Source organism: Ipomoea nil, unplaced genomic scaffold (genome assembly GCF_001879475.1).
Source record: "Ipomoea nil cultivar Tokyo-kokei standard unplaced genomic scaffold, Asagao_1.1 scaffold0688, whole genome shotgun sequence".
In the NCBI taxonomy this organism is placed as follows: Eukaryota; Viridiplantae; Streptophyta; class Magnoliopsida; order Solanales; family Convolvulaceae; genus Ipomoea; species Ipomoea nil.
In genome coordinates, this window is record NW_017617116.1 from 1,339,318 (window position 1) to 1,351,255 (window position 11,938).

The window sequence follows — 11,938 nt, forward strand, 5'->3', positions numbered from 1 at the left end:
CAAGTTGAACTTTAGATAATTAAGCCTGAGCCTACTATAAAAATCTAAGGCCTAAACTTGTATGTAAGCTTTTTGTTAGGCTCAAGCCTAAGCCTACAATTGGTTTGGTTTGACCTGAAACCTTTTAAAAAGACTATTTAATATGTAGGTCTTGAAAAATGTTTCAAAGTAAGTCTTAAATAGGCTTTCAGCTTATTTAAGCGCAAATTATGCCCTGGACCCTTGTCCACAATGCATTGTGGACACGAGTAAAAAACGATGTCGTTTTCAGGGAAAACGCGTCATTCTAGTTATAAAAAAAATTTTGATTTTGTCTCGCCGTTAACGGCGTTATTCGTTTGTGCCATTATGAATGTACAATTATGGAATTATGAATGTAAGTTATAAAATTATGAACACAGAGCTCTGACATTATGAACTTACAATTATGAACATATAGTGATAAAATTATGAACATAGAGTTTTAAAATTGTGAACATGGAGCTTCGAAAATTATGATTGTACAGTTACGGAATTATGAATGTACAGTTATGCAATTATGAATGTACAGTTATGAAATTATGAACACAGAACTCTGACATTATGAACTTACAATATGAACATATAGTGATAAAATTATGAACATAGAGCTCTAAAATTGTGAACATAGAGCTTCGAAAATTATGAAGTTACAGTTATTGAATTATGAATGTACAGTTACGGAATTATGAATGTACAGTTATGGAAGTATGAATGTACAGTTATGAAATTATGAACATAGAGTAATAAAATTATGAACATATACTCCTATAACGAAGCGGTCTAAAAAAAAAGTGAAAGATAACAATGCCACTAACAGCACTGTTACCCGTGTCCAGCATGCATGCTGGACACGGGTCCATAGCATAACGATTGTTATTTAAGACCTACCCTTTTTAAGGCCTACAAATGTGTATAAAATTTAAAAAATATATGTAATACAAAACTAACCTATGTTAGGGTTTGGACGTTTGGTAATTCACACACACACACACACACACACACACACACACACACACACACACACATATATATATATATATATATATATATATATATATATATATACTAGTATTTTTTATGAGCGATGCGCAAAACTTAAAATTTTAAATTTATTTAGATTTTAGATGTTTAAATTATTGTAAATAATAATAATAATAATAATAATAATAATAATAATAATAATAATAACAATAGTGTAAACTATTTTTTATAAATTTGATATTTATATTTAATTTTAGAAAATAACTAACATATAACTTCAATATATAATGTGTATATTATTATTATTATTATTATTATTATTATTATTATTATTATTATTATTATTATTATTATTATTATTATTATTACTACTATTATTACTATTATTATTATTCTTATTATTGAAGAAGAAGATAAGAAAATATATGGTAGATAAGAAAATATATGGTAGATGCATGTTCATAGTAACAATAGTGGAAAAGATAACGGAAGTTATAACGGTAGGTGTATATTATGTTTTTAAATGTTACTGACTCTATTACAATGTAGTATATGTTCATAGAGTCAGTAACGCCTCTACTGAGGCTCAAACTCACAACCTCACATATGGGAGTCCAACCCGGGTGCCATTAGACCATAAGATCTTGGCACATATATATAATTATTTAATATTACATATATAGTTAAATAGGTCTAAGTCTGACCTATTTACTAAATATGCCATGCCATAGGCCTCTACGAAGGGTTATTTGACCCATTTCGATCCATAAAAGTAACTTATCCTTATTTGTCAAATCAGGGAGTCGGAGTAAGCGAGTAGAATTTGAAAGTATGCATAGTAGAACTCCTTGGTGAATTAGGAAAATTTTACAACATACCATGCATCAAAAGATATCATGCACATACAAATAGTGAACTTTATGCATACAAATAGTAAACATTTGATGTACTAAATGTCATATTTCTAAGTAATGGGGATGGGGTGTGCTGAATAAGTCTAGTTATGCTCTACAAATAATGAACCTAATGTATAACATAAATGAGTCTAGAATATACATGCATGTTTAATAATCAACCTTCAATCAATTTGTACATGCTCAAACAATGAACTTTATACACACAAATAGTGAACCTTATATATATAAATAATGAACTCTCAAAATATTTTTATATTATTTTGTACACATTCAAATAATGAACTTTACATATAAACATAATGCACCATATGCATAGAAATAATGTGCCCTATGCATAAAAAATAATGTATCATATGCATAAAATAATGCACTTTATGCATAGAAATAATGTACCAAATGCATGGTCCACACAAATATGTGAAGAATGATCCACCTAATAATCATGGGTGAATTATATATATGTCGGCAAATTAGGCTGTGGAACCGTGTTCACCTTGCAAGGTGGACACAGTTCCAAAACTTTTCATAATTATGAATATATAGTTCAAAATTTATGAACATATAATTCTATAATTATGAACATAGAGTTGTGAACATAATTGTGAACATATAATTCTGTAATTATGAATATAGAGATTCAATAATTGTGAATATGAAGTTCAAAAATTATGAATATATAACTTTATAATTATGAACATATAGTTCAGTAATTATGAAGATAAAGTTCTGTAATTGTGAATATAGAATTCAATAATTATGAATATGAAATAAAAAAATTATGAATATATAGTTTTATAATTATGAACATATAGTTCAGTAATTATGAATATAGAACTGTGTCTACCTTGCAAGATGGACACGGTTCCATAAAATAACGATTGTTATATGTCAACATGGGTCCATATTGTAACATAGATCTAGGTCTTTTGTTGTTTTTGAGTGATTAGGAAAACTCATAGTCACTACTTAAAAAATGTCCACTAAATAAATTTTACATCAATTGACAAAGGACCATAATGAGATAAACTTAAAGATGTCAACGAGACGGAACAGAGCGAGATGAGAAGTATATTCACGGTCTCAATCCCCGTTGCCGAAACTCTACCTTACTCCATGTTCCCGCCCCCATCCCAACCGAAGATAGGAAATCATTCTACATTCTCGTCCACATGAGAAACTTTCGAGGACGGGGATTTTGCATCCTTGGTCAAACTTAATAACTTATATACCTATGAACTGCATGGGTAGTTCAATTGGTCATAGGGATGAAGTTTGGGAAGAATGACTAGGGATCGAGTCTCACCAGCGATAGTGTGGGAGTAACCTCTCGGGCTCATTGTGCACAATAAGTAAAGGTCTAACCTCTATGATTCAGTTGAATTACCATAATTTACATTCTCTCAAATGTTCTGTCAGACCGAAGTGTGGACCTTTGGGGTTGGGGATTCAACCCAACCACTACATAGAATGAAAGTTCATATCATAAATGTTACATGCTGTCATCCTATAATACGTTCGAACTTATCCACCTACGGACCACTATATTGAATAATTATTCATATCATCAATGTTACAGGCTGTCATCTTTTAATACAAATGTAACATTGACATGACAAAAATAAATAAATAAATAAATAAATAAATATATATATATATATATATATATATATATATATATATATATATATATATATATATATATATATATATAGAGTTGAGTTTAAATGAGGACAACAATATATAGAGGACTCTGCGGACAAATAATGGGCACACAACAAATTAATACCAGGCACACAACTTAATACATAATGACACACAAGAATACATGTAAACATCAGGTTTCGAACACAGGCCCTATAAATTAACAAATCTAGCACGCGACATACAAACTGTGGCACACGATTACATTCGGCCATGCACACGACATTTCGGCTAATGGCACATGTTGGTTTTAGGGTTTTTGGGCCCAGGGAGGTCCAACACAACCTTAGTTGGTGGATTCACCTTTCACAAGAACTGTGAGTAAAGGAAAAGTAATCGAAATGGTTAAAAATGTGTATCTCTCTTCACTGGGCATGAACTCTCCCTTTTTACAATGGTGGAGAGGCCTTTATATAGTAAGCTCCCCTCCGTCCGACTTGAAGGACATTAATTGTCATCTTCAAGGCTGATTATAATTACTAAGCCGTTGGGCGACGTTACTGGACCGGCCAACGACTCTATGGACTCATAACAGCTTGCTTGACCGAGTCCTGCTTTGAATGCCTCCAACGGCTCCTGGACCGACTTAAAGGCTACGCTGGAACGCTCTTCAACGGCTCTTTGGGCCGAGTCTTCTTAAATGTGACTCTTGAATGCTTCTTATCGGCTCAGGGCCGGGTTTCTCTCTATTTCTGGACCTGGGTCGACTCCTGGACTCGGCCCAAGCCTTCCCTGGGCTTCTTTCGCCACTGGCCCACACCTTCTGCCTTGGACTTCTCTCTTGGGCCCATCTTCTTGGGCCGGGGTCCTCGCCCCATCAGCACACATTACATCTGTCCTCACAGTCCTCTATAATATACTTGACAATATGGCAAATCCTGATGAGGTGATCTGGTATTCCTTCTAAGGCAATTTTTGACAATATGTCGGCCTCGATGTTGTCCGCCCGGGAGATGTACTCTATTTCATACGTTTCGAATTCCTTTAGCATCTCTGTCGCCTTCTCCTTATACTGGGCCATCCGGACATTCTTAGCTTCACAGGTGCGGGAGATTTGTCCGACCACTAACCAGGAATCGGTTTTGATTCGCAATCGTTCCACCCCCAGCGTTTTGGCGAGTCGAAGGCCGCCCAACACAGCCTCGTACTCGGCTTCGTTATTGGATGTTGGAAATAAATAGCTCAGGGCGTAGTAGAGCCGGAATCCTTCTGGAGTGATTAGCATGACTCCGCCTCCACAGTGTTGTCGGCTTGCCGCTCCATCCGCGTGCATCTCCCACCATTCGCCTGAGCTATCTTCCATGGTGCGCTCTTTCTCTCCTTCCCTTACCGTACACTCGACCAAGAAATTGGCCAAGGCTTGCCCTTTTATGGACGGTCGCGGTTGATACTCGATCCCGTACTGGGTTAATTCCACGACCCATTTCACCAGTCGACCTGATGACGTGGGGTTCCGCAGTACGCTCCCTAGCGGCTGGTCGGTCAGTACCCGGACGGTATGGACTTGGAAATAGGGCGCTAGCTTGCGCACGGTGATTACTAGCGCGTAGACAATTTTTCCAAGGCCGTGTACTGTGTCTCGGCGGCCTTCAAGGAGCGGCTTACGTAATATACCGGGTGCTGGGTACGCTCTTCTTCCCGGACCAGTACCGAGCTTACCGCCTTGGGGGAGGCGGCTAAGTACAAAAACAAAGGCTCACCCACCTGGGGGGTGGACAACACCGGAGGTGTGGAAATATACTGCTTCAGTTCTTCGAACGATTGTTGGCACTTGGTCGTCCAGGCAAAGCCTTCCTTTTTCTTCATGGCCTCGAAGAATGGTATAGTTTTATCCGCCGCCTTGCTCAAGAAGCGACTGAGGGCAGCCAGTCGACCAGTTAACCGTTGTAAGTCTTTGACGGTGCTGGGAGGCTGCATGTCGATGATGGCCTGGACTTTCTCAGGGTTGGGCTCGATGCCTCGTTTGGTCACCATGTTTCCTAAGAACTTCCCTCATTGCACCGCGAAGGCACATTTTTTCGGGTTCAGTCGGAGATTATACCTTAGCATCACCTGGAAGCAGTCGGCCAGATCTTCCGCGTGTTTGATCTCTTCCCGGCTTTTGACTAGCATATTGTCTACGTAGGCTGCCATGGATTTCCCCAGCAGGTCTTGAAACAGTCGGGCGACCATCCGCGTGTAAGTAGCCCCGGCATTCTTAAGCCCGAAGGGCATAACTCGGTAACAATATACCCCGTCCGGTGTTAGAAACGCGGTCTTCTCCTCATCAGCCGGGTGCATGAAGATCTGATGATACCCCGTGAAGGCGTCCATGAAGCTCAGCAGAGCCGACCCTGCGGTCTCGTCGACCAGCTGATCGATCCGCAGCAAGGGGAACGGATCCTTTGGGCAGGCTTTGTTGAGATCAGTGTAATCCACGCACATCCGCCAAGCTGGGGGCTTTGGTACGAGGACCACGTTTGCCAACCACTCCGGGTATTTAACTTCTCGGATGTGGCCCGCGGCCAGCAGCGTGTTCACCTCCTTCTTTACAAATTCACTCCTGTCGTTGGCGAGATACCGTTTCTTCTGTACGACCGGCCGGTGGTTTGGGTCCACGGCGAGTCGGTGGGCGATGATGGATCGGTCAGCACCGGGCATGTCCTCCGGACCCCAAGCAAAAACCAGTCAGTGCTCTCGGAGTACTCTGATGACTTCCTCTCGTATTCCTTCAGGGAGACCGACCCCAATTCGGACCCGCCTGTCCGGCTGCTCAGGATCGATCTCAACCTCTTCCAATTCCACGGCCGGCTCCGGGCGGGGTATCATCGCTTTCTTTGGGGGCCTCTCCGTGATTTCGTGGACTTGCATTTCGCGCTTGCCCATCCCCTTGCAGGCCTGTAGATAGCAGTCGCGGGCGACTCTTCTATCACAACGCACCGTGCCTATCCCACTCGGTGTGCGAAATTTCAGACAGAGGTGCTCAATGGAGATCAGTGCTCCTAGATCCTCCAGGCCTGGTCGGCCGAGTATGGCGTTGTGTGAGCAGGCTAAGTCCACCATGATGAACTTCATGCTAAGCTTCTGTACGTCGGGATAGCTACCAACCTCCACTGGTAAGGTAATGGATCCCTCTGCCTCCACCGAGTCTCCTGTGAAACCGGCGAGTGGTGTCTTAACTGGATTCAGCTGTTCTCGGGTTAGTCCCATCTTTGTGAAAGCCTCGAGGTACAGCACGTTGACACTGCTCCCGGTGTCAACCAGGATTCGTCGAACGACTACCCCATTTACGTCCATCGCTATGACCAGGGCATCTCGATGCGGTGTCTCTCCCGTGGGTAGGTCTTTGTCAGTGAACGTGATGGGCTCCCGACACACCTTCTTCGAGCCCTCTTCGCGCCCATATACTGTCCCGACATACAACTGTCGAGCCCAGGCCTTTCTGGTGTTCGCTGAGTCGCCTCCTTCTGGTCCGCCGACTATCATGTTGATAACCGGCTTCTGACGCCACTGGGCATCATCTTCTTCAGTCGCCGGCTGCTTGCCGCGACTACGCTCGGCGGCGACTGCGGGATCACTGTCCTCCCGTGCCGCCGACCTGCGCCTCCACTGATTAGGAGGCGGGGTCCCTTGTTGGATGATTCCCTCCATGATCTTTTTCAAATATAAGCACTCTTCCGTGCTGTGAGTGTAGGATTTGTGGTAGCGGCAATATTTAGAGGTCTTACCTGTCTCTTAGTTCATTGCGCAATCGTCAGTCGGCGGAGGTGCAGGCGGAGCGACTGCTTGTACCTCATGCACTGGACGCTCAGGAACCGATCTATAGGGATGTACGGCGGGCCTATCATATGGACGTCTACCCTCGGGCTGCCGAGTCATTTTCGGACGCCTTTCCCTGCCTTCCGCTCGGGTTCTCTTTCCGCTGGCGAATCCTCCGACTTCGCACTGTCGTTTGTGCTTCATGGCCTGCTCTGTGTTAGCCCTCTTATTAGCCATGTGTATGGCTTCCGCGTAGGTGGCCGGGCGGTTATCCCGCAGGTCCCGGTATAGCTGACCGGATCGCAAGGACTCGATGAAGAAGGTGAGCGTAGTCTGGTCCTCGACCTCTTCGATAGATTGAATTTCTTTCTGCCAGCGGGCCAGGTAGGTTTTCAAGGACTCACCTTCTTCTTGATGGACGTCTCCCAAATGCGTTAGATCCTTCTGTGGTTTGATATTGGCCGCGTAATGGCTCATGAAATGATCGGCTAGCTCTTCAAAACTGTGAATAGACCCCGGAGGCAGTGCCACCAGCCATCTTTGTGCCGAGCCTTTTAACGTAGGTAAGAAGGCACGACACATGACAGGGTCCCGGACTCCCAGAACTTGCATTTTGGCTTGGTAGCTTAGCAGATGTTCTCGAGGATCGCCGGACCCATCAAAGGTGGCCTGTTCTGGAAACTTGAAATCACCAGGTATCTTGTATGTCATGATCTCGGTCGAGAAGGGTAAGGCGGTTAACAGCGTTCGACCGGTGGATTTGGTTTTGCCTTCCACCTGCACTCTTAGGTTCCGTACTTCCTGGGCTAGGTGCGCCACTTCGCCCCTGTCGCGAGTATGGTTTCCTGTCGATTCAGTGTTTTCACCGACTTCTGATTCAACCGGTCGATCACCATTGTGGACAGGTCACTCGGTTCGGCGTGCCCGAGTCCTCGTTCTTCGGGTGCGAGTTCTCTTGCCGACTGTCGTCCGGTGTTTGGGCCTAGCCTGGAGTGGACGGATTGTACAGGCTGACTTTCCGCCCGTCGGTTTTCTCGTCCGTCTTCCGGCCTCGGAGACGGTTGCTGGTTGCGGGGTAGTGGTCGAGAGACGGACTGCTCCATCACTTCCCGACTCGCGTCGGCGAAGGCTCGCCCGATCGCATGGAGTTGCTCCGGGGTGAGAGGTACCATAGGCGGCTGTCGGTTCGCCGGTGCTGTTTCGTTCTCCCGGCTTTGGGCGTTTCCCCGGTTCAACTGCTCTCTCAAATCTGCCTCCAATCCGTTATCGTGGTTATTCACTTGTCCTTGTTCCTCTGCCATGCTGGAATGCTCTCTTGATCGCCTTGCGGATTTGGGTTTTTTTCAATCGTCTCGCGGACTCGTCTCGCTCAGAGAGCTACACAGCTCTTTGTTTTGATCCCCACAGACGGCGCCAGTGTTGGTTTTAGGGTTTTTGGGCCCAGGGAGGTCCAACACAACCTTAGTTGGTGGATTCACCTTTCACAAGAACTGTGAGTAAAGGAAAAGTAATCGAAATGGTTAAAAATGTGTATCTCTCTTCACTGGGCATGAACTCGCCCTTTTTACAATGGTGGAGTGGCCTTTATATAGTAGGCTCCCCTCCGTCCGACTTGAAGGACATTAATTGTCATCATCAAGGCTGATTACAATTACTAAGCCGTTGGGCGACGTTACTGGACCGGCCAACGGCTCTATGGACTCATAATAGCTTGCTTGACCGAGTCCTGCTTTGAATGCCTCCAACGGCTCCTGGACCGACTTAAAGACTACGCTGGAACGCTCTTCAACGGCTCTTTGGGCCGAGTCTTCTTAAATGTGACTCTTGAATGCTTCTTATCGGCTCTGGACCTGGGCCGACTCCTGGACTCGGCCCAAGCCTTCCCTGGGCTTCTTTCGCCACTGGCCCACACCTTCTGCCTTGGACTTCTCTCTTGGGCCCATCTTCTTGGGCTGGGGTCCTCGCCCCATCAGCACACATTACATCTGTCCTCACAGTCCTCTATAATATACTTGTCCTCATTTGAACACACACACACACACACACACACACACACACACACACACACACACACACACACACATATATATATATATATATATATATATATATATATATATATATATATATATATATATATATATATATATGATCAAGTAAGAACAAGGTGTTAGTTGAGAATGTGTAGTGATCTTTTGTTAGCCCTTGATTTTGGGCGAACTAAGGGTTGAAATTTACTGTGCAATATGTCTAATTTTTTGCATTGTGTTATATGTCTAGTTGTTTACACTGTGCAATTAATAAAATGCATGGATCTAATATATCTTAGTCATTCAAAATCAAACATTCAATGGTGTGAATTTGGTCATACATTCTCACCTAACACTTTGTTATCACCAACCATATATAAAAATTCAACGAATCCAATGCAATTTGAGAAAAAAAAAAAGGTGGAAATCTAGTATTTTTTGAACCCCGATACTATAATTTTTAACAGTACACTTTTAAAGTTAAAGAAAATTATTAAAATACAACTACAATTTTATGATCGAATATAATTAATTAATTTAGGTGGCCCAAATTAACAAAAACCAATATCTGAGGACTAAATAATAAAATACAAGGTATGAAGCTTGAAGCACAAAAGCCTCGTATTAATGATTTGTGTAGTGTGATTACAATGTAGATTGTGATGCCTTAATAAAGACAAAGGGAAAATATATATGATAAGCTTAACTCGTAACCGTCCTTGAGAAAAGGGCGGGCAGTTTGAGGCTGAGCCCTGAGCTCAGCCTCAGGGGTCAGCCTTCAGTGCACGAGGCCGCAACTACTGGGGTCGGCCTCGGGACTAACCTTTGAGGTTACTCGGGTTGACTTAACCCGTCTCCTCGTGTCGGTTTGCCTCAAACCCGTTACCAGTAAATTCATAATCAGCCCCCACTCTCCGAGTTGCAAGTAATCCTCAGCGAGAGTGAGAAGCTTCTTGAGTTACGATCTATTTCGACCATACTGGAATGGTCGAGGTAACAAGGTGCTCGCCCACGGTCCGACAACCCCCAGAGGCATAAACTTGATCTTTTGCTTTATGTTGTTGGTTCCTTTGTTGAACTTGAATGGCACCCTGCTTGATTGATTAATTGCCTTCATTTTGGTTCACCTTTATGTTTTTCCAATTGCACATGCTCTTTGGTTGTGTGTTGCTCTCTTGATTGTCGGCTTGAGTGTCATGTTACCTTGCTAAGGACCCCTTTGGGTTGTGTTTTTGTTTCCGCTTGATGACTGAACTCGGGGCTGCTCTTAGACCCCCTATGAGGTCGGTCGATGATTAACTTGGCCTAAACTAATGTGGAATGGCCCCGAGAGCTGGTCCTTAGTTGATCGTTCTCGCCTTGACCACGTCCTTTCATATCATAATGTCTCATGGGTTGAGGTTAGAGATCCTTTTACCAATGAGATGTGTCTAGTTGACAACCTTGGACCCCTGGTGCTTGGCTCCGCCTAAGGCATTGTCGAGGCTGGTTGGTCCCCAAGCATGGGATATTGAATTTTCCTTTGTTGTTTTTGTTCATTCTTGCTTCATTCACTTAGCGATTGGGCTCGTGCATATCAGGTTTGATTCATCGTTTCTCCTGTCGAGCCCACCTCTTGATAATCTTAGTGGTCGACCTCCACGTGGGCCCCGTGGTCGGTCTTGACCCTTGTTGGGCTTAGTTGGTGCTCGGTCTCGCCTTGAGCATCAAGGATAGCTTTGGGCCTCCTTGAGCTCGACCGAGCTCATATGGAAGGGCCTCGGTTTGCCTCGGCACAAGAATGCTTCATGGTGAGCTCCCCCTACTCCAAGTAATGGGGCATCTTCATCCGTCAGTTTTGTTTTTTTTTTTTTTTCTTTTTATCGTCAAAGGAGGTCGGACCTCTTCTACTTTCTTAAGAGATCATGGCATGGCCTCAATTGAAGCCTAGGGAGTTAAAGCAAGTGTGCTGTGTTCAACTTGAGTTCTCTCTCGAGCACCACCAAGGATTTCCTTTGGCTTAGTTCATCGAATCCTCACATGGTGTTTTTCTTGGGCGCAACTTGAAGGTGGCTCATGTGCTAAGCTCTCGATTTTCCACCTTGACTGACCTCGGGGTCGATCGTTGCTCAGCTTGGCCTCATGCCTCGAGGTCTTGGTTGATTCTTGCCTCCTCGATCGTTTCTCTTGATTTTGGGATGCCTCATGGATTGAGGTTGGGGCTTCTCTCGCCTACAAGGACTTTGGGATGCCTCATCGCCTTGTCAATGCCCTACCCATCTTCTCGAGTCAGTTTATCCTGAATCCATTCCCAATATATTCATTAATGTTTCTCACTCTAAAACAGTTAGATGTGACCAGATAGACAATTAAAATTAAATTTGTTCTAAATTTTCTTTTAGAACAAGTTTCTACATGATATTCTTCACACACACACACACACACACACACACACACACACGCACACACGCACACACACATATATTAGAGATCATATGAGAACCAACCTACCCATGAGTCCATGAGAACTAATTTGGTGCATTAAAATAATATATTCTTTGGATGAGATTA

At 43.4% G+C, this 11,938-nt stretch overlaps 2 protein-coding genes across 2 annotated transcripts; both read right to left on the minus strand.

Moving 5' to 3' along the window:
* Window positions 1-5,612: 5,612 nt before the first annotated feature.
* On the minus strand, window positions 5,613-6,260 carry LOC109175395 (RNA-directed DNA polymerase homolog). The gene has a single exon (XM_019324659.1). The coding sequence runs from the start codon at window positions 6,258-6,260 to the stop codon at window positions 5,613-5,615; it is 648 nt and encodes a 215-aa protein (XP_019180204.1).
* Window positions 6,261-7,334: 1,074 nt separating this feature from the next.
* LOC109175396 lies at window positions 7,335-8,069 on the minus strand. The gene has a single exon (XM_019324660.1). The coding sequence runs from the start codon at window positions 8,067-8,069 to the stop codon at window positions 7,335-7,337; it is 735 nt and encodes a 244-aa protein (XP_019180205.1).
* Window positions 8,070-11,938: the final 3,869 nt, after the last annotated feature.

Coding starts and splice junctions, on each gene's coding strand:
- LOC109175395 (XM_019324659.1), bottom strand. CDS start 6,260: ATGCCCGGTGCTGACCGATCCATCATCGCCCACCGACTCGCCGTGGAC.
- LOC109175396 (XM_019324660.1), bottom strand. CDS start 8,069: ATGACATACAAGATACCTGGTGATTTCAAGTTTCCAGAACAGGCCACC.